Source organism: Trachinotus anak, unplaced genomic scaffold (assembly GCF_046630095.1).
Source record: "Trachinotus anak isolate AG129_WGS33_773 ecotype Australia unplaced genomic scaffold, CSIRO_AGI_Tana_v1 ptg000028l, whole genome shotgun sequence".
NCBI classification, from domain to species: domain Eukaryota; kingdom Metazoa; phylum Chordata; class Actinopteri; order Carangiformes; family Carangidae; genus Trachinotus; species Trachinotus anak.
In genome coordinates, this window is record NW_027273879.1 from 18,161,341 (window position 1) to 18,186,837 (window position 25,497).

Consider the following 25,497-nt stretch of genomic DNA (forward strand, 5'->3'; position numbering starts at 1 on the left):
TAACTCACTTGGTGACTTTGAATATCCTGAGCAGTCGCAGGGCTCTCAGCACACTGATACCAAATGATGCTCCTGGTTTAATCATGTCCCAGATCACCTCAAAAATACTTCCCACAATCACCTGGAGAGGAGAGCAGAGGGTGAAGTCATCAGTCATTATCTGTTTGGCTCTGTTGCAACAAGCCATTTAAAACTATTTAAAACACATCCAATCTCACTGATGGTTAATTTTGGTGTGTATCTGAGTGCCCCAGCTGACAGCAACTTACCCCAAAATCAAAGCAGTTAAAGGAGGAATGGAAATAATTCCGTGCTCCGAGGCCATACATCTTCAAGGTCATCTCAGTCAGAAACAAACCCAGAAACACAAACTCTGCTGTGTCTGTTTGGACAGAGGGAATCTGGTTTTATAGGCCATCAATATCAATAAGTGTGTGTCAGTATGAGTGTGTATTTGTATGTGTGACTTACAGAGGGCCTTCGTAAGCCACTCGGGTTGGTCATAGTGAACTATGGCCACACACAGAGTGTTGAGTCCCACCAGGCACAGAACGATCCAGTAGAAGCTCTGAGCCTTCACCATGCGTCGGATGAAGAAGCGGATCCTCTTCTCCTTACGACGGAAGTAAGAGGAGCTGTCCATCTTGCCGCCGCTTTTCACACTGGCTCGACCAAACGGAGAGCCAGGAGGAGCTGGAAGCGATGATGAAGAGGCGAGAGGAAGAGAGGAAATGTGTGAGTGTAGAGGTTAAACATTTGTCAGCTTTCGCAGTTTCCCCAGTGAATCACCGTGTGTGTGTTTTCTTTGTCGTCCTGCTGCTGCTGCGATGAGCAACTTCCCCATCATCGCCCCTCTAATCGAGATCTTAAAACTACATTTGCTTTTCCGCTTGCTCAGACAACATCTTCGATTGTAAATGCAGGCACACAAAAACGTCTCTGAGCAGAAAAATCTGACCCCTTCATAAGTGTTGTTCTTGGATTTGAGTTTCACTTTTGTTTCACCAGCATCACTGATGGATGAAGTTGGGTTTGTTTTGGTTTTTTTTTTGTACCTGTAACCACAACAGTGATGTCACAGTGTCCATTCAACTTTTAAGGAAGTGCTCATTAACTTCTTATTTATATATTTATATACTGTCTTGATAGAGATGAGAACATTATTGTATGTATGGTGAATGTGAAGCTACAGCCAGCAGCCACTTACCTGATCTTAGCATAAAGACCTGAAACAGTGCAACAGCTGGTCGAACTCTGTCCGAGGATGTAAGAAAAAAAAAAACTAAAAGCATCTCCAGTGACCAGTTGTAGCTTTACAGGGAGTTAAAAGTATTTCTCACTGGCACAGTGACTTCCTGTCTTCCTTCCTCCCAGTAAAACCAGTCTGAGCTGGGTGTGTTGGGACTTGCTGCCTGATAAGAATGAACTGTTTTATCTCCACCTGCTGATGTTGTATTCCTCCTAACAGTGATGTATTCCTCTTTTTTCCCTCTCAGTTTTCCTGAGTTGCGCCAGGATTGCACTTGTGCCTCAGGTCACTGAAACTGCACAAAGTAGTTGGCAACACCTGCATGTATTTGTGTCTGGAGTTGCTGCTAAAAGTGACAGGAAATTAGAGACCTTAAGGTGTTAGAGACGCTATAGTTGGTAGGAATCTGTTCCACTTTACATCTGTGAACATGAAACACTGAGGGTTGTTTGTGATCAAGACTATAAACTGCAAACAACATGTACCCGAGGGACAGAAATAAAAGCGTAAAATCTCCTGAACTGAATTTTACTTGCAGCTGCTCATTAAAAAAATATGCACCTACTATCTTTGTGCCGTGCAGCAGAACTGCAAGCGTAATGTGTGAAACAAGTGAGATGAGACTACATTTGATTGTGCACTGCACCTATTCCCTTGGCACTTAATTTGATGGAAAACAATCATGGGATGAGAGTCAGTGGGGAAAAAAAAGTAGCATTTTGAAATTGAAGGCAACAAAATGGTTTCAATTACCACGCTTATGTTTATTTCCAACCCACAGACAAGCAATTACATGTTGTCTTTGTGTGGGACCGTGAAGTCCATTAATATTAAAAAGTCTAATTTTAATATGCTGCAGGTGATTCTCTTGCTATTTTAATTTAACAGTCTAATTAGGGAAAGTTAATTATACTTCTTTTCCCTCAAGGTGATTTGCGTCCACAGCCAAGAGAAACAGTTTCAGGTCTCCAGATCCACACGGTGCTGATTCTACGTCTGTAATGTACGCGGTGAAGTTCGGGTGAGATATTTAACATGTCCGATAGCGTTGAGGTGACAGGACACGCTAATCTGACAAATGGGGACCAGAGAGTCAGAGGACAGGACATTGGTTGTGTTCAGTGTGGAAGACGGGCTTTTACAGCGGCTTTTATTGTAAAGGTCGACTGTGTGAACACACAGCATGTGAAGGTCAGAGGTGGTCTGCTGCAGGCTGTGGATAAAAAAGATGCAAGATTTACCAACAGAGGAGATGTCAGCAAACGGGTCCTCCCCCTCCTCAGCACCGATCAGGTCGTTTTTACCTTTCTTGGCTTTGCCTCGTTTCAGGACTGTAGAGAGAGCAGCACAGATTGGAAGGGAAAATAATCATGTATGAGTCTTAAAAGATAATGTAGTGATGGTAATGGATAGTCATGGAGGGTTAGGGTTAGCAAGAAGTCCTCTATATCAAAAAACAAAACAAGCATTTCAAAATATATTTCAATGGGAGAACTCTCATCTAAATGCAGGATATCAGGATATATACTCTGTGTGTGTGTGTGTGTGTGTGTGTGTGTGTGTGTGTGTGTGTGTGTGTGTGCATGGCAAAGTAGGGGGTGAGCTAATTGGAAACTATGAATAGCAGACATCAATCACGTTTTTCATTTGGAGATTTTCTGCCTTCCTGCTTGAAGCCAGCCTTGGAAATGAAAAACTGCCAGCACGACATGAATGTGATCGTCACGTGACCAGCTCCATGTCACCGGAGCTGTGGGCTTGTTCTCAAGATCTACAACCCTGGTTCTCCACCCGAAAGGGCTGCTGGGAGGCAGAACCAGGCTGCAGAACAAATGAGGCTGTGAGACTGGAAAACGCTGCAAAGGTCTCGTCCTTAGCAGATCCTTTCTGTTTATGAGTGACTCTTAAAAACCTTATTTTCTTAAGTGAAACAATCTGCCTGCACCCGTAAGAAAGAACATCTCAATGTGTTTCTAACAAGAACCATATTTCCCACGGCTATAACAAGGTTCATTTGACATCATTTTTCTGTTTTGGCACATTTTTTCACGTCTTTTGAGACGGTAAAACTTAGGAACTAAACTAAATCTGTTTATACAGATTTAGTTTATTTTAAACGCTGGTTAAAAATAAGGTAAGAAAGTTAAATTAATTTTGACTTCACTGCTTATATCTGAGGGGGTAACTATAGATTTATTGGTGTTGTTTCTTGTTTGTTTCTTGTTTCTTGTTTGTTTGTTGCAGCAACTACTTTAAGTTCATTGTTTTTTCAGTTAAAAAACGAGGTGGGTGGTGGATAAATAGTTTTAGTTACTGAGTCAGTCAGCTATGATTGACACTGTGCCCCACTACTTATACCTGTCATTCATCTGAAGAAGACCAACTCCATATTTTCCGCTCTAACAACATCAGAATGGGTTTTTCTATGTCTGTGTATTCAGACGTTTTAATCCTTCATACGTAACTAATTGAGAAAGTAAGGCCGCTGGCAACTGTCACTTCACTGGAGTCGTCAGCGTGGATTTCTTTACAGTGTGTGTCCGTTTCCTGGCAAATGCATTTCCACGTGTGTGTGTGTGTATGTGTGTGTTGGAGAGTGTGATATGGTGAATTTATGTTAACAAATCCAATCAGAGCATAGCTGTAAATCCTACTAATTAACCCTCTTCACCCCAGCCCTAATGGACTGACATTATGGCTGAGAGATAGAGAGAGAGACAGAGGGAGACAGACAGACAGACAGACAGACAGACAGACAGAACTGAATAACAGTGTGCTCTTTCTGCAATAAAAGCAACAAGAGTACAGTGTGAAAACCATGATTAGCACTGCAGTAACAGGCTGATCGTAAGTGCTGATTATATGATTGCACTTGCTGTGTAATTGGCTGGCTTGGCTACAAACAGCCCAGTTTGCAGTCACACAATAGGGGTTACTGTTAATGTGAGGGACCATATGTTAGCTGTGATGTTGTACTGTAATTTGAACACTATTAAAAGTAAGCATAGTGTCAAAACCAAAACTGAGGACACACGAATATCAACGAAACATTTGACCCTGAATCATGTGATAGATCCTGTCTATCTAGAACCCAGAGAAGTGAGTTTTTCCTCTTTTGCTTTTTAGTCGGCAGATTTAAAACTATTCAGGACGAGAACAGATTGTAGAGAGTGAGCCCCATTTTCTATTGAGTTGTCCACACTGTGGTGATTTAATAATGTAATAATTTTCCGTAAAATATATACTCTGGTGTACATATGATCAAAAATCTGAATGGCTGTTTCATGTCCGTGTGTTTATGTTTGCTAACTTTACCTCAAAAACCTGGAATAGAAGATGACTTTGGACATTTGACTCATATTTTCTCCAGCACTATGTAGTACTTTTATTAGTGATTTATTCATTTTGCTGTAGACAGTCAAGGTCTGAAGTTGTTTTGGTTTTTTTCAAATTTCACACTTAAGCAGATTTAACGTAGTTTGAAATTTTACAGGTGGCCATGAAATGACTTTGAACTGAATCTCAATTTGTGGTGTTTTGTAAGCCTCTGAGGGCTAGTTATAGTTGTATGCATCACATAATGATACAAATTCATTCATTCAGTGTATGCAGAGAATTGATTCAATTCAAAGGAATAGTTAAACATTTGATTAAATGTTCTTATTCACTTTCTTACCAAGAGAGAATCAATACTTCTCTCATATCTGTCCAGTTAACATGAAGCTACAGCCAGGAGAAGGCTCCTCTGGCTCTGTCCCAAGGTAACAAAATCCGCCTACCAGCACCTCTAAAGCTCCCTAATTAACATCATATCGTCTTTGTTTAATCAATACAAAAAAGAACTGTACTGACAAGTTGCAGTGATATAGGGAGACTATGTGCAGTGACTTCCTGTTTGCCTTGTAACCAGCAGACACTGTGTGAATAGACCTTCATCATTTCTCAGTATCTGTCTGTTGTTAAATACTGTAGAATCCTACATATATAACTATATCAACATTTCTCCATGTTCCTCTAAGACAATAAATTACCTGTATCTGAAAATGAGTATTAACTTCAAACCCCTCTGTAATTATCCAGCCAACTGTTAATAACCCTGCACTTCTGCCGCTGGATCTATTGACCAAACAACAGTTATATTCATTTTAATTCATTTGTAATAAGCTACAATAATTCAGGCCTGTGTCTAATAAACAAGAGTATCAAGCTATCAGCCAAGTAGTTTAAATTATAATGTGTAGAGAAACGCATTTATACAGTAGTGAATGAAATGAAATTCTACCTATACTCCACTCCACACCTAAAAGAGATCACATTCATGGTGAAGTGACTGAGCGATGGTTTTATGTACAGCACATTGATGCTATTCAACATCAACCTTTGGATGGACACTATGAGCTCTGCCTCTTTGTGCCTGGTTTACCAGTGGCCTCCTGTAGTGATGGACCATGGTAAAGCAGGAAACAGATACTCAGCCCTGTTTTCACCTGGAAGGTTTTGTTTCCTCTTGTACCACGCACCGTCCAGCGGGGACTTCTCCTCTGCAATCTCGTCCTCCTCCTCCAGCAACACCTCCTCTGCAGCGCGGACAGAGAATGGAGAGACTGACCTTCTAACAATTTTTCATGTTTTCCTGACACAACAACCGCATAAACGCCCGCTCACTCTGTTTCAGAGGCGACTCTAACCTGCTTTGCAGATCCACTCCAAGTATCCAGTGAGCTCTCTCTCGATCTGCTGCTGCCTCCGAAGCTTCAGGAACTCCTGCCTTTTCTCCACACGCTCTCTTTCTTTGGCAAATTCTCTGTTGAAACATATACAATGAATGTTTTTTCATACACGGGAAGAATAAATAGATGTAGAATTTTATCATATGTGGCAGCTAAGATTTAAAAATCTAAGTTAGCCTTTGTCTGCCCGGAGGAAACCTGCAGATACACATTCACAGCAACAAACAGGATCATTTGCATTACAGGAGCAACAAATGTGTGAGACACTGCAACATGAAAACAGATGATATTGTGGTTCAAACAGTCATCTGAGGGATTCAGATGACAGCTGGGAAGCTGCTGAGGGCAAGAAAGAGGAGAAGAAAAACAAAAAGGGGCAAGATTTCTGAAACTGAAACATGTGGATGAGGAGGAAAAACTGTGATGTGCAGGCAGGAAAATCCATAATGCACTTTCACTTTCAGGCTACTGGAGATGTATCAGATATAGTACTTACAGATCATATGTAGTTTTATATTGAGATTGCAATAGATGTGATGTAGTTAATGTTCTGGAAAGTCAATTCCAAAACAGTTTATAGATAAAATGAACACATGGAAATTCATTTCTGTTTTTGGGCGAACACAGTTATTTAAAGGAGCAATTCAGTGCTGATCATAAGACTGATGCTGCTCTCATGTCTATGCTGAATATGAAGCTACAACCAGCTCACTCAGCTAGCCAGTTCCCTCTGTCTTCATGCTAAGCTAAGCTAAGCTAACTGTCTCTTGTCTGTACTTCATATTAACATACATGGTCAACAAGAGTGGTCAACAATAAAGTTACAGGCGTATCACAAAGTGTCTCATTATTTCTATTTGATGTATCGAGGTACAGTATTTCATCCCATCTTGTCAATTCACCACTGTTAGAAAGCAGCACTGCTCACTGATTTTAAACCACTGGGACTCTGGATTGTCTCAGACCAAAGTGGACAATGATGAGAGAAATGTTGTGAAATCTTTGGTTATCAATCCTAAATGGGAGAGCTTCAGAGACGCCACAATTTGACCCAATTTGATGTTAAAAATGAAATAAATAGTCTTGGAGCGGTTGACAAGATGTCTCGTTGTCTTTACCGTTTACAGCACAGTCCTGCTATTGTCAAAACAAAACAAAAAAATCTGATACAGACCATATTTGCCGGTCAAATTAGCATAGCTTCAATGGTCTCACAACAAGTAGAATGATGATATGGTGAAGTGAAACCATTTACATCATATATCAGTAAAAACATGAATGATGGAACATGTGATGGACATGCTTGTAAGGGGGCAGAAGAGAAAACCACACAAAAACAAGCTGCTCCTCCCTCAGCAGCTGGCTTTATGTGACCTCAAGACTAATGACCACACACATGTTTGCTTTCATCCAGATGTTGGTGAGATACGGGGCTGTGAGTCACAGCAGGTGAGGGGAGGACCGGGATGTTAAAAGCCACAGACACGGCACAAGCCAAGCTGAGGGGAAACCCCCAATGATCCACTCAAAAAGGAGTTAGTCTTGTTCATCAGGACATTATGTTCTCAATTGAGCTGCTAATTTGTGTGAAAATCATTGATCCATAAATACTGCTTGTTGCAGGATTTTGCCTCCATTCAAATTTGGGTTTACTGTGTCTTACAGTAAACAACATCCTGTTGCATCAAGTTCAGGAAGAGTTCAAGCTCATTTTTAATATACAAACTAAACACCAACAACCTGCAGGGTTTTCTTATAACAGATGAAGATACAGAGCAGATTCTCCACACTCTTTAAATCAGTGAAATAATCATAGAGTTTACAATCAGTCTTGATTACGTGTAATGTGACCATGTGCGTTTATGGTCAGAGCTGACTTACCCTGAGAGGACACCGAGCACCAGGTTGAGCATGAAGAAGGACCCGATGATGATGAGAGGGACGAAGTAGAGCCAGTTCCAGGTGTTTCCTGCCACATCATTGGTCTGGACACACACACACATTCACACACAAAAAGTGTAAATTGCAGTGGCACACATATATGTCTGCATATCATCAGTAATATGTAAGCATAGTTTACATATTTCATGTGAATATATCCTGAACAAAAATATAAACACAACTCTTTGTTTCTGCTTCCAGTTTTCATGAGTTGAAATAAAAGATTAAAGACTTTTTCTTCACACACAGAGGGTTCACATCTCTTCAGTTTCGTTATGTATCAAGCCATTCATCTTCTCATTTAATGTTCAACTTCCTACTGATGCACTGGTAAAAAAACAACAACAAAAAAACAGGTGAAGTGTGAAACCTAATGCAGGAAATCCAAATGCAAAAGGTCACTGATGCGAACAAATACCTGGATTGTTCATTTTCTTGGGATCATCTTGGAATCACCACACCATGTACTGTCTGTGTACTTACTTTAAGTTAGAGAGTTGAGTCACAAATAAAAAGTCAATGAAATGATGTTTGGTTTTGAATGAAAAAGCTTGAGATGACAGCGCATGAATGCATTTCATCCCACGTTCCCATTTCTCATTCACAGCTGTGAATAAAAATATATTTTTTACTAACTTGGGTGACTGAGCGAAAAACTTTGGCCAACTTGCGTCATTAGAAGAAAACTGACAACTTTTCAATAAAAAAAAAAAAAAAAAAACTAATTAAAAAAAGATCCTCCCTCACCTCTGTGAGCTTCCTGCCAGACAAACCCATTTACTAGTGCTCAGGCCTCTATCACAGCAAAACAACTGTTTAATTCAGCACAAGTTACAGCTAAGAAACATCTATTTCCAATGAATTGTCCACAGACAAATAGGTGTGACAATTCAGTCCTCCAATAGGAGTTGTCATGGCTGGGGTGATTAAATGACTTACACTTTCACTCACACACACACAGCTAACAGCACTGACCCATGACATTTGATTTATGCTCCATATAAAAGGCCTCTGACAGTTTTTTAAACGACATTTTAATGAAAAATACTCAGCAAACAAATGGGTTTAGCTGAAATTTCACCCGCGTGCCTGTGCATTCAAAAGCTGCTGAGGGCATCAGTCATTTTGTAGTAAGCAAAATCAAAAGCTTTGACTAAAACAAATGTGTTAGGCTACAAATAGTATTAAATTACAATAACTACATTTTGATGTTAACCATGGGACACTATATTTGAAGTGAAATGTGTGGCTCACAGTCAGATATTTCCCTCTAGAGGCATCTGAGACCAAAAAGAAGCTAAAAAAAGGACAATGGACAACATATTAATATTGACCAAAAACCATGACTCCCATTGAATGAGCTGTTGGTTCATACAAATAATTGATAGTGATGACAGCATTATAAGGTTACAGTATGTCAGTGTCAATTATTGCTCCTTTAAAAATCTGAGAATTTTACTAAAATATGTGAATTCCTGATTCTTCTTCTTCTGTTTTCCAACACTCAGAATAAGCACAGCTTATGTTTTCCTTAATGCTGCAACTCGAGAAACAAATGAGGCTTAGACACCATCCAAAGCACTTAGCGACTGACTATATACGTCTGTACTGCCTGAGCTACAACAGGGCTGATGCTCATGCTTGTTTCCTGCAGGGGGTTCTGGCAGTCATCACCCTCCATGTCTGAGAGGGCTCCCACACAGTGGCCTGTTAGCAGGGGACAGACCTGCGGACGGATGGGCTGTGTGAAGCACAGTGACATTTTGCAGACACCAGTATTGAAGCGCTGCCACACGCTGGCTGTAATTGTGATGGGAGGTTCAGGGCGGCTGAATAAGCAGGATGGAGATCTATATTATACACCTGAGTATGTGAGACACACACACACACACACACACAGAGTAGCACACCCTATGTCTCAGCTGTCAGAGCAGCAGGAGCCCACACACCAGGATAAATGACTGGATGAAGCTTCACTTTGTAGCTGTGCATCATTTTTTTCCTACATGTCCAACATCTCATCACCCTCTCATCATTTCATCACTCAGTTCTCAGTCTCTGCCTCTTGCTCTCCATGTTTTGTTAAACGTTAATAGAAACGTTACATGAACATCCTCTCTTCTCCTCTCTCCATCTCCACTGAGTTCAATTGGGTGAAGCTTAAAGTAACAGTTGCTCATTTTGGGAAATATTCATATATATTTTCTTTCCAAGAGTTGGATGAGAAGATAAATACTAATGTCATGTCTGTGTGTTCAGGACATTGTTAGCCTAGCTTAGCATACAGAGTGGCAGCAGAGGGAAACAGCTAGCCTGGCTCTGTCAAATGTTAGAGAATTAGGCTGCCACACCTCTAAAATGTATTAATTAACATGTTCGTTTAGTCATACGTGAATAAGTTTTAGGGCAAGTTACACGCTGGAACTATTTCTTGGCAAACAACAGCCAGGTGGGTTTACTATGAGTAGCTTCATACTGTTTTGTTGCCACAGAGTCATTTCTAGCTGTTTCGAGTGAAGAGCCTCTGATATAACACCTGAGTGCTACAGTGTGAAGTGTCAGAAAGATGAATTTAGCTAACACGTATTAGCTCAAGAGCCAGATATTTCCCTCAGTTGGTGGAGACCAAAACAGAGCTAAAAGGAGAACAAATATTCGAGTGACATTCACTACAAGGACAGAAACACAACTCCACATGAATGTTGATGCTACTGTGTAAATAAATACCTCTGATATTGATAATGCTAACATGTTAGCAATATCAACTTTATGAGGTAAAGTCTGACATGTTTAGAGCTTGTTGCCAGTTTAGCTAGTTTAGTATCTCTGTACAGAGTTTGATGACATGCAGCTCTTTATTGTTTGCAGTAGCAGCAGATATCTTAATGCTTCTCTCTTGGGAACCAGGGATTTCTGGTGTGGAGGAGGAAATGAATTGGACATGCACTCTGTTGCGTCAGCTTTCAGAGAGTCAGCTGGTAAGGAGGGAAGACTTCTCGCCTGTTGACACGGCCTTAATTCTTTGGCTGACAGCTCAGGCAGATGAGCTGAGCTCAGTTGAGCTTGTGCAAATTTTTTTACATTCTGAACAGTTTTGTGGTGGAAGCCTATGAGCTGCTGGTTTTAAGAGCTTGAACAAGATAAGCGCAAGTGAGCAGACACAATCTGATTTTGTGACAACATGTGAGACTCATTGTTTCCTTTCAAAAAGAAAAAAAATTGGGGATGTTTAAGAGGTTATTCTGAATATTAATGTGAATGTTCATGCCCAGGATTAATAATTCATATAATCAGCAGCTTTTTTGAATTCTCAACATTTTTGTCTTCTCTTTCTCTTTTTGGATGTTTTACTGAGACGTGCTTGTCACCAAGAGGACCTTGCTTAGTGAAACTACTTTACAGTTTACCAAAAGAGCAAAAACAAAGTATCTCTTTGACTAAGGAAATGAATTTCCAGTCTCATTGTCATGGTGTATAGCACCTTTCACAGGCACAAAATCACAAAGCACAAAAGTTACAAATACAGATGAGGAAATAGGTCAGTAAAAAACAATAACATAAAATGGAGCAGCTATTAAAATGTGTTCAGCTGCTATAAAGATTTCACAGGAGTCTATGGATCACACGGATAAGGGGAGAGCATTTCATAAACTGGATGCCACAGCTTGAAAAGCCCAGTCACCTCTGGTTTTATAGGTTTATAGGTTCGAGGGACAGCAAGTGATTTTTGTTGAGCAGACCTAAGAGCCCAATTGGTTGTATAAGGGAGGAGGAGGCTGGTAATATACTGGCATGTTTGACCATGCAAAGCTCTTAAGGTTAGCACCAGTATTTTAAAAAGGATGGAGAATTTGACTGGAAGCCAGTGCAGAGAGGATAAAATTGTCATGATGTCTGATCTCTTGTTCTTTCTAGTTAAAAGCTGCATTTCGGAGCTGCAGTTTGGAGATGGTTCAAACAAGTTTGATTCACACAGGTAAAAAGAGCCTTACAGAATACAAATAATCATCTCCAAGGCAACACTGGTCACCACAGATCTTATTTTGTTTCATTTTCCTCAGTTGGAATAATCAAAAGACAGGGACTGGTCAAAGACGGCACTGAAATTTCAAAGGTTAGCCATCCAAATCTTGATGGCATCAAACAAACATTCATTCATAATAGACAATTGGTTACTATCATCAGGCTTAAAAGATCAACACAACTGAATGTCATCAGCATGAAAATGCTAAACGCTATAAAAATGATGAGATGCATCACAGTCAGGCTTGGATCCAACTACAGCATCAGCTGAAGTAGGTCAGTGGAAACCAACCTGTCAGACTCGATAATAACTGTTTTATCCGGAGAGACCTCAATGTAAACCAATAATAACCAATAAACAATAATCTTGGTATGTCAGACAGGTGAGAAGAGACGAGAAGAGACGAGAAGAGAAGAGAAGAGAAGAGAAGAGAAGAGAAGAGAAGAGAAGAGAAGAGAAGAGAAGAGAAGAGACGAGAAGAGACGAGAAGAGACGAGAAGAGAAGAGAAGAGAAGAGAAGAGAAGAGAAGAGAAGAGAAGAGGACAGAAGAGAAGAGAAGAGAAGAGAAGAGAAGAGAAGAGAAGAGAAGAGAAGAGAAGAGAAGAGAAGAGAAGAGAAGAGGAGAGGACTGTCCTATGACCCCTGAGCAACATAAAAGGACATCCATCACTTCATTCTTTCAAACTGTATGTCACTTCTGGATGGCGGGTGTCACCCATCATTGTATATAACAAACAGCCTGTAGCACTGTCAAGCAGACCCATCTGTGGCTCCGTCTACATTTAATTCATATATTTAGGCTAAGATGTGTGTGTTTGTATACTTGTGTGTGTGTTTCTCACCAGCCCTCGCCATTACGCCTCAAGTCTACAGATTTTCATTCCTTTTCTCATTGTCTCAATTTTTTTTCATTCATTCTGATCAAATCTTACAATCTGCTACATTATCATTTATATTGAAAACCTATGAAATGATGAATGTGGCCTTTTACTCCCAAATGACATTTATGTATAATATCTAATATATTGAAACCATTGAAATATCACCAAATATTAAAATGTTCTGAGTGACTGTCCCCATAGCCAGGCTTTGGTTTTGAAAATTTGTCCACTTCTAATTAATAGAGCTTATGGTATACACAATGTATGTGTCATTTTTATGTATGGGCTGATTAGTCCACCCCACCTTTAAGTACTCTGGGTATGAAGCCATGCAATGAGGTTAAACCACACTGTGTGCACTGTAGGAGAGAAAATACTGGGCATATGGCAATAAAGGCCAGTGGCTATACCAATTTAGTTCATTACAAAATTGCTGATGCACGATGTTGCCTTTAGCAAGATACTTCTAATGACCCCAAATGTTGTTTTTGTAAAATGTGATGACAGAAGAAAACAAATAAAATGATAGTTAAAATCAGAAACTAGAATTTCCGCCTTATGGTTGTATGCATCCACCACTCAGACTAGTTTCCCTGTTCATCCAAAATCATCTAAATATTAACAATTTGTGTGAAATTTTGTCATAATTGCTTTGTGATGTCTTGAGTTATGGCTAAAAAGTCTTTTGTGTGGTCACACTGAACTTGAGCTTTCACATTTGACCATCAAAATCTGACAAGTTCGTCTTTGAGGCCAGGTGAACATTTTTGCCAAATTTGAAGAAATTCCTTCGAGGGGCTACTGAGAAATCACGTTCACAAGAATGGGACAGAGGGACAACCTGAAAACATAATGCTTCCAGTTTTTATGCCTCAGAGGACGACTGGCTCACGTCCGATCTTGAAGAATTATTGGTGCATGAAAGCTCATAACAGTCAACTTAAATAAAAATTTTTTGAAAAGCACTTGAGACTACATACCACCACAAAGGCCATAAATGTATCCAAATTTGTTTTTGTGTCAATAACTAATGTTTAGAAGGTTTTAATCTATTTTAATCTAAATTCTGTCTGGAAATATTAGAACTTTAAATTTTGGAAAGTTTCAACTGACAAAGGCTTATGTGTGGTGTGCACATTTTATGTAAGTAGTTTAAAAGTTAAGGTAGACAGTAGAAGAAGAACTGTAGAAGCCAAGATGAACTTTGCAGCCAATTCAGTGAATAAGTTTGGTCGGCCATCTGATATTTGCCCACATGAGTATTTGCACTTCATTACATAATACTACCTCCTGTGACTAACGGTGCCTAAACCTAAACAGCATGGACATTTTCCTTGTTAAAATGGATTCAGAAGAAAAAGAAAAGTGAACTGTAGCACCCTGAAGAAACTAAATCTCCTTATGTAGGATCTTCAAATAATTTAGCAGCTGCAGCAAATGACCCAGTGACTAACTTCACTAGGAGCTGCAGGTGGGAATATCATGCCATATTTGGTGGAATTGGCCACATTTTGTGAAATTTGTCATGAAAAAAGAATTTAAAAAGAGTCAACATGGGGGTAAAATCTACAAACAGAGTTAAGGTAATAACTTATATCCACTGCTTGACGTTTTCATATTTCAAGTTTACTTCATATCGTTATTCCACCTCTGTGATTCCCATGAGTCATCTCTGGCTGACTGCTCTGAATGATCAGCGAGGTGAAAAGCAAAAAGCTGCCACATAATTTGGAGTCATGCATCATGCAGTTGCAGTGTGACAGTGTACTCCCACTCTCAGCTTACAGTGCTGCCACCACGAACACACACGCACACGCACCCCCACACACACACACACACACACACACTACTTTTCTCTGATGGCAAGGAAAGCCTGCTGAGATGAAGACGGCCACTCTGAATCAATTCTGCAGATCCTTACCTTCCTGAGACATTTACAACAAGCAGACTGCACTCCGGCGGTACACGGAGCGAAAGGTCTTCAGAGACATGCTTGAACAAGAGGAATATAACACAACAGCTTTCCTGGATAAACTGAATTTGAGGATCTTATCATCTCACTCAGAGTCGACTGTTTTTCTCTTTCTACACTGAATAAATGTGTTGCAGGCTCATTTCCGTGATATTTATTCTGCAGTTTGAGTGCTAAAGGTTTACCACTTAAATGTGGTCACAAAGAGTCTCACAGGCTGACAGGAAGTCTGACATCCAGACCAGAGCTTTCTGAGCTCTTTTACCTGAGTGGTAGCAGCTATACATCTTAGGTTGCACTGAGCCTCTCTTGTATGAGACTTTCAAGACATCTCAGTTCCCTATGTGCAAAATGTTATTAATGCACCACTAACTAATATTTTTATATAAACATTGTATCCAATGACATATGGCTGGGATAGCTTCCACTACTGTTTAGCCCTGTTAAGTTTCTAGGAGCAGCAGCCAGCTTTGAAGGAGTTATTTGTAAGTTTTGCTATTGCTATACAGCTATTGCTACATAGCTTTAACAGCTGTTTACTTACCAGTCAAGAAGCAACACTTGCAAGTTCAACATCAACCTTCATTCCTGTTATTAACTCTTGTCTCTATCACGTCTCCTCTTCTACTGAAGTTAGCATGCTAACCAGCTAGCCCAGCTAACGTCACATTCCGACAGCAACTCACTGTCGCCTCCAACGTTTATAACTTGTTTTTAAACTCAACAATGGCTGAAGCTCTTGTCAAATGATAATCACCACCACCGGCTTCCAACAAGAAACAACATTCGGTGGCAGACTGAGCTTACAAACTGCCCCTTTAACAAACCAGTCCCTCTGTGCTGCTCTATTTTTATTTTGACTGCTCTGGCTGCACAAGATGTAGTTGCCCTGACAAGGTCGAGGTGCACCTGCCTCAGCAACTCACACAGCTCTAATGAAGTGTGAAAGGTGTGTGTGAGAACCCAAGCATCTCAAACACACATTAAACCACTCAAAGTCAAACATAGATATCAATAAAGGGATGCCACAAAGCCAGATGTCACTCACAGAGCCCCACCCACTCCCAACCAGTTAGAGGAGCACAGACCAAAAACAGCACAAATCTCTCATGTATAATAATGTTATTGCTCTGTACCTTCTTGTAGGGCTCGTGCTTATAGCAACGATCTGATTGAGAGAACATGATTTTAGGTTCTTTAAAAAGAAATACAAGGTTGAATATCCTGCTGGTGGCTGGTAAAAAGAATCTCACCTCACCAGAAATGGTTAAAACAGGAGAGCCCAACTTTAAATGCACGGATGGACATTTATGAAATGGAGAAGATAACAGCTGTTGCCAATCATAAATTGGAACAATTCATAGCATACTGGGGAAAAGGGATTAATGATTCAATGCCACAAAGGCCTGATTTCATTTTCACAAATCAATAATCCTGTTAAAGAGAAAAGATCCCTATTCGTTCATGGTTCTTTTTCATTGTCTTTCCTTCTTTCCTTCTTCTCTATGTGTATATAAGTACTTTGAGAACTGTGACAAACACAAATATGTCATATAAATCCAGTTTGAAATCTGAAATGCATTGTATGGTGATAGCTGATTGATGCTGAATGTCAATTAAAAAAGGAAATTACAAAAATAAATAAACAAAAACAAGATTAAAACTCCAGATTCAAATGAAAGCAAATACAATATCAAGTGACGTGTACATTTTTTTTTTTTTTTTTTCATGACACAGCAGAAGTAATTAGGGCCACTCCCAATTTGATGGTGGACACTGGGTCATCAGGAGAGACAGAGCAAATGTAATAAAATCATGGGGCATGAAATGAAGATTGCCACATTATCAACGCTGAGGAACCACCCACGCACCCTGCTGCTGCTACAACAGAGTCACTTCCCTCTGGCTCAGAGCTAAAACTGCACTCACAGTGTGAATCAACGCAACGCTTTGCTGTCCTTTTGTGGATCACTGTTATGGCATTACTGCTAAAAGAGAAATGTAGTCTTCCTTTCTTTTCTTTTTGTTTTTAAGTAATTGTGAGAAGTCTTGAGGAGCTGTGTGAAGACATTTTTGTACCATTTACGTGTACATCAAGTCACCCAGCGCAGCCACCCACAGACGGAGTCTAATGTCTGTGCTCTAGGGGTTCAAGAGAGAGGAACTTTTCAGTGTAGGTGCTGGTAGAGTAACTTTCACTGAAAGCAATGAGGTGTCATCTCAGCACAGAGTATCCATTTCTCCTAATATACAAGATCCCTGTTTACTGTAAACTGCATTGAACTGCACACCTTTGTGGTTCCTGGGGAAATGCAAGTCAAGTCAAACTTAATAAAATATATTGTTCGTCTTTTTTCTTCTAAAGCATCTTGACAATGCTTTCAAAAACCGACCGTTGCAGAGACCGTGACAGAGATGATGACTGTGCTCAAGGTTTGGTTGGCTTTAGGCACAAAAACAGTTTTGTTTACGTGAGGGGGAGATTTTGGTAAAAGTTACAGTTGGTTCACTTTTAGCCAATTTTCCAAATCAGAGTCTGTTTACAGGTGATGGGGAGGAGTGAAATCTGATAAATGTCCTCAAGTGATGTCACTTGAGTCAGTGTTGGTTGTTGTCTGAAGACAACCAGGTTATAATGATCTCAGTTTGAGGCTAGAGTCTACATTAGCTGCTAGTAGCATAACCCACCCAAAACCTGAACTCTCAGCAGGTGAGTTACATTGTGGATAATGTAGGTGCCAGGTTTTGATGAGGGGGAAGAAGGTGTACAATCAAAGAAACACTATCTCTGGATCTACTTTTTAATCTTTCCACCATGTTTCTGACAATGTTATAAGGAGCGTGATGCTAAATCAGTGGAGTTCTACATTGTTTACCTGACAAGTTATGATTATTGTCTGTCTGTCACAAACAAAAGTAAAAGCCTTGTGATGTTGTTACAGACGCTGCAAATCGTCTCACGCTGTGTCTGCACAGAGAGTGTTTCAGACATGTCCTCCGCCTCACATGCATCTGATAGAACAGATACTAATTTAACAACTCGTGCTTTACTTGTGCTATATAGTACGCCAGTTTAAGTGTTTCTAAAACGCGGGTGACCTACAACTCAGTTCTGTGCCTGAACCCGTCCTGTGTAGACACACACAGAAGACCACCAACGTGCTGCTCCTGCTACGCCTCCTGAGTAGACATGTTATTAGAAAGTAAGGGTAGATGTTTGGGTCAATAAAGCATGCACACAACTTTGACATGGGAGACCGCTGTTGGTCTCCATGGTTAATCATGATTATGATCTTTACAAACCTGAACTGAGCAGTCATTCTTTGACGAAACAGACCACAACCATTTTCTGAGCTTGACAAAATAATTTTTTTCATTCCAAACTATTACCACTGCAGCCTTAACCCAAGCAGGGCACAGAGCGACTCCAATAAGAGAATGGCATCTGAAGGTGAAACTGAAGGTGAAAGTGTTTTGTGCTGGAGAGAGATGTTATAACATGATCTGCTTAGAACAAGAAGCAATTCAGATTATTTATTGTGAGGAAAAACAGACATTAATGTACTAACTCCTTCAGTAATTTGTCCTCATATTAATATCCAGTTTTCTCCTTGAGAGCTGACTGTTACTCTCACAGCAGGAGAAATTTAGTGGATGTAGGGGAGGGAGGAAATATGAAGGAAAAGCCGGCAAATGACAGAGTAATTTGGAAGGATAATGCTCATTATTTTTCTCTGCATGCACGGTTTGAACTTCTGGATGCGTACTCCACTATAATCTGGCCTCCAACGTTTCGAGAGTTGCATATCAGTAACATCCACCATGTGGTTTAGCCGCTAAAGACGACACTGATGGGAGGATATTTTGCTCAAGTCAAAAGCACAGCTCTGCAGCAGCTGGCAACATTATGATCATTAGCATAAGCTGAGATCTCTCTTCATGTGCTCTCCCTTCCCTTCTGCTCTGGTCTGTTCATGATTAAAACATCAAGAAGGAGCGTCGACTCAGTTTGGTGACATTCTGTCCTTCCCAGGTTCCCCCACAGGGTGTGAAGACTTCACTGAATACCTCCCCGTTCATTTCGGTGAGATTACTGTGCTGATGCATTGTGGGTACTGAAGAGTGTTGGGGGAAAAAACACTGTCCAACAAGTCTTTGTACCTGATTGACAAACTAGGCTGTTTGTTTATGCTTTTCCAAAATGACCCTTAAGATGGATATAATAACAATTTATACTATGTTTCCTGATCTGCCACCTCTGTAGTTCTTGTTTGGTTTAGTCAGCTAAAACTACTTGCTGTAGTGTAGTGTAGATCAAACAAACTCAGTTTTGGGAGGAGGCAGGATACACACAGTGGACTCATGTCAAACCAATGACCATTGAACATCAGCTCCTCCTTAAAAGGTGTTACTTTTGCTTTTGCTTCTAAGAATTGTTATTATGCAAGAGGTCACTGTAAGCCTAAGTCATTATATATAACAAATTACATGTACAGTTGTTTTCTGGTAAAATTATCATGCTGTTTGTTTCCCATTTCAATCCTAAAATCAATGCTGTTTCTTCCAACCATGAGCCCAATTGTTCTATAACCTTAACTATGTGTCTATTATTGTAACCATGATGATGAAGGTCCTGTAACCTGATCAAAGTATTTATTTTAACTCATTATCTTCCCCTTAACCTAATCAAGTTGTTTTTGTGTGTATTTTTTTTCACTTGTGTGGAATATCTGCTGCCACCGTAGGGTGCTGTTTCAGGAAACGCTCCTACGGGACACATCAGAGTGAAGGGAAAACGACCTACATGGTTGCTTAGGTTGGAGGATTTGATGGGTTTTTAATTTTATGAGACAGGATTTGGCAGCGTTACAACATTTGCTTTACAAGGTAATTTTTTTTCCCCCACTGGAGCCTTCTTCTTCTTCAGGACCCTCACTGTATCAATGCTGTGATCTCATTGAAATGCACAAAGTGCTTCTCCTGGTCTGACAGTCTTTTTTGTGCCTTTACACTGAGTTTGCGTCATGCACATAAAAGAAGTTTTTTGGAGCGTCTGAGCAAGTTTTTCAAATATTAAATCTTCATGGTAAAAAAATGCAACACTTCCTGTCTGAGCTGCCTTCAAACTGGACTGTCCAGTTTATGTTTCATCTTCTTGCTGGTACCTGTAACAACATGCTAACTCCATCACAGGCAGAGCTATTGTCAGTCTGAATGCAACCTCACTGTCACCGCTGCCTCCAGCTGAAGAATAACATGGCAGACAGCAGTGTTTCGTTCCACTACTTCAGCTGCTGGGAGACCACAGGACCCTGGCATGTGGCCTCACTGGGGGAGCTGAGGTTATGAGGTACGTGGGGTGGGGGTTGGACAGCAAAGAGGATGCAATGAGGGAAGAAGAAGCAGAGGAAGGAGGATGGTAATGATGGGGAGGATGGGGAGAGGCACTCTGCATTTTCTTTTGCACCATTAGAGAGGAGGGTCTGAGCAATCCCCCTCAGGGTAGAGGTAGCACAGTCATCAATCTGCAAGGTTAATGCTGGGTTACAGGAAAGTATGTAATCCACAGAATAGAACCCCCACCCGAATGCTATTCTGGCTTCATGGTGTTACAGACTTCACCCTTCCCCCCCTGCATCTGTGCCAAGAGTGCATCTACATTTGTAGACTCAGGATATTAATGCATACATGACATGCATGCACGCTCTACTGCATTCACACAAATACACCTACGGCTCTTCCACTTCATAACATTGTCATGATCTCTCCCTTTATTTCCTTTGTTTGGCACATGCTTCAGGGGAAACTTTGTGGAGCTACAAAACATTTCAGCCCCGCTCAGATGGTGAGTTACAGGAACTTTTCGGAGGTGCTGACAATACTGTCTATCAAGGTGACTCAAGGAAGTGTCATCACTTCATAAGGACTATTATCATTAATACCCCATCTGCAATAACTGAGTCAGCTAGACTGCACAAAGCCTTAAAAGTTCTTTAAAGTACACGCTAGGAAACATTTCATGTCATAGGTTCTTCTTCAAGCAATAATATATGCTCAGGTGTCTTGATATAGAAAGTAACAGACCAATGACCTCTTCCTTCATAGCTAGCTACCTAGCTATGTTCATGACCACAGAAACAGTGAAAACCAAGGATAAGATTAACACAACTGTACAGGTTGTTGTCAAAAGAACTTACAGAAATAACAGCTCTTAAATTGGCATATAGTGTAAGCTACGTCACCGTCCTCTGATTGGTTAGAGCAAAACAAAAGGAGATCACCCCACTCCTAAACATGAACATCACACTGAATTATCAGGTCACATTTAGCCCATGCCAGGTGGTCACAAACGAGTATTTCCACCGCCATGGTTCTTGTTATGGATAACTGGCGCTTGCTACTCACACGAGCCAACAGGGTGATGACCCACTGTGCCAGTGGGTCATCACCAAAGGCTTCAACAGACAGATGGAGTGAGCCAGGTGTTAGAAAGGTGTTAAACCTCAGTGAAGCTCTTCAAAGACTGTAAAAACACTCTCCAACAATCTCAACTATAGCTCCTTTTATACAGCCTGCTCAAGGTGAGAATGTATGTTTATTCTGCCTTACCATTCTGTATAATTTTTGTTCCGGCAATAAGCCAAAAGCAGAGGTAGACACAGAGCTGGAGTGATGTTGTTGTAAAAGGGAGTGCTGTTGATTTGGCTAAAATCACATGCTGGGGCAGCATTATGTCAGCTTTCTTTGGTTCAGTGTAAAAGGGCAAAGCCAACATAACAAGGAGGCTTCTAGCGGCAATGTAGCGGCATCTCTGTTTAAAAGGGGCTAATGTCTGCATGCAGTGTGGCAAAACCTCAATCAGACCAATCAAAACCATCCAAAAACGAGCCTCGTCTGCTTCAATGAGACACGTAAAAAAGGTCTCTACTACGGTCCCTCTTGTCATGGACAGGAAAGAGTTGCAAGAAGAAGGATAAGACAATAAAAGCAGAGTGGACTACATAGTAAAATTCAGCAATATAAAGACAAATTCTGAGATGGGTGAGAAGGAATACATATAGTAAGGAAAGTCACGCAAAAAGGCTGAAATAAAAATAACTGGGGGGGATCAAAAGATATAACGTTGAGCAGAAGGAAAAGAAAAAGACCAAAATACAAAGAAAAAGCACCAACTGAGAGAAAAGGCATTCTCAACTCACAGCAGCGTGGGGCTGCAGCGCTTAGGATAATGAGCCAGAAAAAGCTACGGGAGATGTTCGGAGTGAAACGAGGAGGAACAGAGAGAAGAGGAAGAAGATGGAGAAAACATGGCTCTGTAAGTGGCTCACAATAAAGTGCCAGTTAGCTGCTGTCTCCTGAGAAAGGAAGACATGGAGCAGAGGGAAGAAGGAAGGAGGCAGGGACAGGAAAATGATGGGCGTTTAAGGAATAAAGGGGGAGACAAATGTAGAGGAAGGGAGAAGAAAGTGAAAAATTTAAGAAAGAAAATGAGAAAGAGATGCATAAGATAAAGAGACACATGTACAAATACTGCAACAAATAATTAACTTGGCAAATAAAATTAAATTGATCAATGATAGTTGATTTCACACTGAGTGTAGAGCAACTCAATACGTCAGCATTAAATCTGACAGCTACTGTAACTGATTCCTTGGGTGTGTCCAACTAATTCAGCTTGTGGCAGGTGGACTCTCAAGTTCTACACACATCTCCCAAATAATTAATTCTGTTTTTGTTTTGTCATTATGGGATATTGATTCTAGATTGGTGAGTAAAAATTGAAAATTTGATCCATTTCCAATTAAATCTACAACAATAAAATGTTCAGAAAGCAAAGGGGTGTGAAACTTTCTGGGGCCAATGTATTTTATCATTCGACAGGTACAACTAGTCCAATATGTGAGGCGTATGTTTGTCATTTAGTTAAAAAAACATGACCTTCTGAGTCAGACAGCCATTGTGGGACTGGCCTAGAGACTAGAGACGCCATTTTTTAGTTCTGCTTGGCTGGACATCCCTCATCCTTTAGGGAGTCTTATTTCTCTTTTAAGCGTTCTCAGATTGTGTGTTTTTAAAAGGCACTCTCATGCTTTTGGCTGCTCTGAAAAAGCAGAGAGGTGCTGGCATTTAGATAACAAAACTGTTTGGGCTGGTGACAGAAAGAAAAAGTACTAAAAACTTGAACAGCTTGGGGGGGTGGGGGTGGGTGGGGCTGGGTGGGGGTCGTCCCAGTGACCCAGTTGTCTAAGACACAGGCCACATCAGTGTAACATGTCTGCTCTGAGTCCAGCCACAGACTGTTAGATACTGTGATATCTGATACATGTCTTTGACATAATACTGTATCTGTTGATGCAAAGTTGTTGTTAAATGATAAGGAAAACCTTTGTTTTGTGTTTTGTTGTTGTTATTAACTTATAACTGGGACGCTGTGGCCTCAGTAGTGTTGTTGTATCATTATTTTTTTTAAATATTCAGATCTCTCGTGTTGCCATTGTCATCACTTGGTATCAAACCCAACACATTAACATTCCTTATTAGTTGAGTAAAAGGCCCCAAACTATATCAGAGATTTCACTTTTTAGAATATAGATTATCTTCTCTAAAGCACAACAAGGACTCATTTCTCTAAGCCACTGGCTTAGAAAAGAAGATTCTGATTATACTAAAATCAGGTGTAAAAAACTAAAAGATCAAGAAAAGGAAAAATCGAGGACTACAACTCGCACAATGGAACAAACTGCGGAACAACAAATTAACACAGATTAATCACACTCTATGATGCTCCTTGACACAGTTGCGTCTATTCTGTGTGGGATGTTGTCTACCTGAGTCAGGTTGAAATACTCTCGCTTTCGCTTGGCCCTGTGGTGACAATAAAAACCAATGATTCATTTTCCAATAGAAAAGATCATCCAGACCACTACACTCCCAAATCAGACCAAGAATCAGCAGGTGATCTTGTGCTGAAAAGACTCACGCAGGCTCACACAGTTTACATGACTGAGATATTGCAAAGAAAGAAACAGCTCTTGGTGTGGCCCAGCATTTGTGGGGAAAATTACAGTACTACAAACTTCAGACGTGAAGCCCTTGTAAAGCACAGCAACAGCATGAAGTGCACTGATGGAACTGCAGCGCCTCGTACCTTATGTTTACATTTATAAATGCATTATTTGGTGCGCTATTTAACTCACTGCAAATATTGATATATGTGATTAATTTAGATCAATTAATCACAAAGCTTGTAATTAGATTAATTCTTTTAATCACTTGACAGCCCCACTTTATTCATGTTGTTTACTTTTAACTACAGGGGGAAATTTCTCATATGTAACAACCTACACAAGCTAGATTCTGATTTTGTTAGTCAAAACCAAATCTCCAGTGTTAGCACTAACATGGTAAAGAGGATAGGGCAAGAGGAAATGCCATGGGGTCATTAAAATCAACATGGTTTATATATCCATGGGAGCAATCTGCTCATTAGATAAGCAAATACCTTTATAATGTATAAGGTGTCCCACAGAGAGAAGGTTCACGCTCTGAAGAACATGAAGGTTCTCAGGTAATTTCATGGTTCATGGTTGACTTTGATATTTTTTCTGCACAAGTGATTTTGGCCTGGGGGCAGCAATAGAGGAAAGGTTAAGAGGTTTCAAAAAACATTAGGGTTCATTCTCTGAGGAAAATCTGCTTGTCATAGATAAAAGTGTTGGCTAGCCATTAATTGTTATGATGCTCTGGACCACAGTGTGTAATGGAGAAACTGACCAACAAGCACAGCAACTAAAACAAAATCCTCAGGCCGTGCCACGAGGGAGTGAGCAAAGATGGTAAGATTGGAGATGATGATGAAGAACACATGAGGAACAAGAGAAAAGGAAATCACGCTCCAAGGTCTTCAGTGTTTATACACTCACGTTGTAGAGGATGTCCACCCAGCCCTCCATGGTGATGCACTGGAACACAGTTAGCACTGCAAACAGGATGTTGTCGAAGTTGGTGATACCAAAGTTGGGTCCAGTCCAGTACTCTCTGCACTGGGTCCCGTTGGGACACGTCCTGGCCGGGGGCTCCAGACCACAAGGCCAATCGGCCATTTGCTCACCTGACAAAGAGAAATAAAGAGAGGAAGGGAGTGAGCTTGGAGGAGGATATTTCTGTTTCCAGGTGAACTTGTAAACTTAGGAATCTTTTTTAAACATAAAACTGTTTTTCATTATAACACTATCAAATGAGAATAATGGATTATTGCAGTGTTTTCATGTTACATTAGCGACCGTAGTGATTACAATGCCGCCTAATGCTCACACACACCTTCTTTGTTATGTGGGTCAGAAGTGCAGCAGGGACAGTGGAGCAGCCAAATCTCACTTTCCCTGTAACTTCCTCAGGTGGCCTCACACTGCTCCAGCGTGTCCTCCCAACAATCAGTCATCAGTCATGACTGTAACACTTCTAACCGGAAACTCACAGGTGCATCCCTCCCAGGTGCCCCGCCCACTTCAGCTGATACCTCTCAACAAAGACCACTGACCTCCTAACCGTGTCATGCAGAGTGAGCTGTGGCCTGATTCTGTCAGTCATTACACAAAACTAGTGACCACAGGTGAAGGTCGGTGCGACGATCGACTGGTGAACTGAGAGCTTTGCTCACCTTTCAGCAGCACGCTCCAACAGAGCGGCACCGTTATCA

General features: G+C 40.6%; 1 protein-coding gene across 1 annotated transcript in view; it reads right to left on the reverse strand.

Moving 5' to 3' along the window:
• Positions 1-25,497, reverse strand: part of cacna1bb (calcium channel, voltage-dependent, N type, alpha 1B subunit, b) — a 178,938-nt gene that overhangs the window by 78,420 nt on the left and 75,021 nt on the right. Inside the window, exons 8-15 of the mRNA XM_071467009.1 lie at positions 24,722-24,909; positions 7,861-7,964; positions 5,938-6,053; positions 5,737-5,826; positions 2,491-2,580; positions 472-693; positions 270-382; positions 9-121 (exon numbers count right to left, since the gene is read on the reverse strand). Coding sequence (XP_071323110.1) covers positions 9-121; positions 270-382; positions 472-693; positions 2,491-2,580; positions 5,737-5,826; positions 5,938-6,053; positions 7,861-7,964; positions 24,722-24,909 — 1,036 coding nt within the window. The remainder of the gene's footprint in view (positions 1-8; positions 122-269; positions 383-471; positions 694-2,490; positions 2,581-5,736; positions 5,827-5,937; positions 6,054-7,860; positions 7,965-24,721; positions 24,910-25,497) is intronic.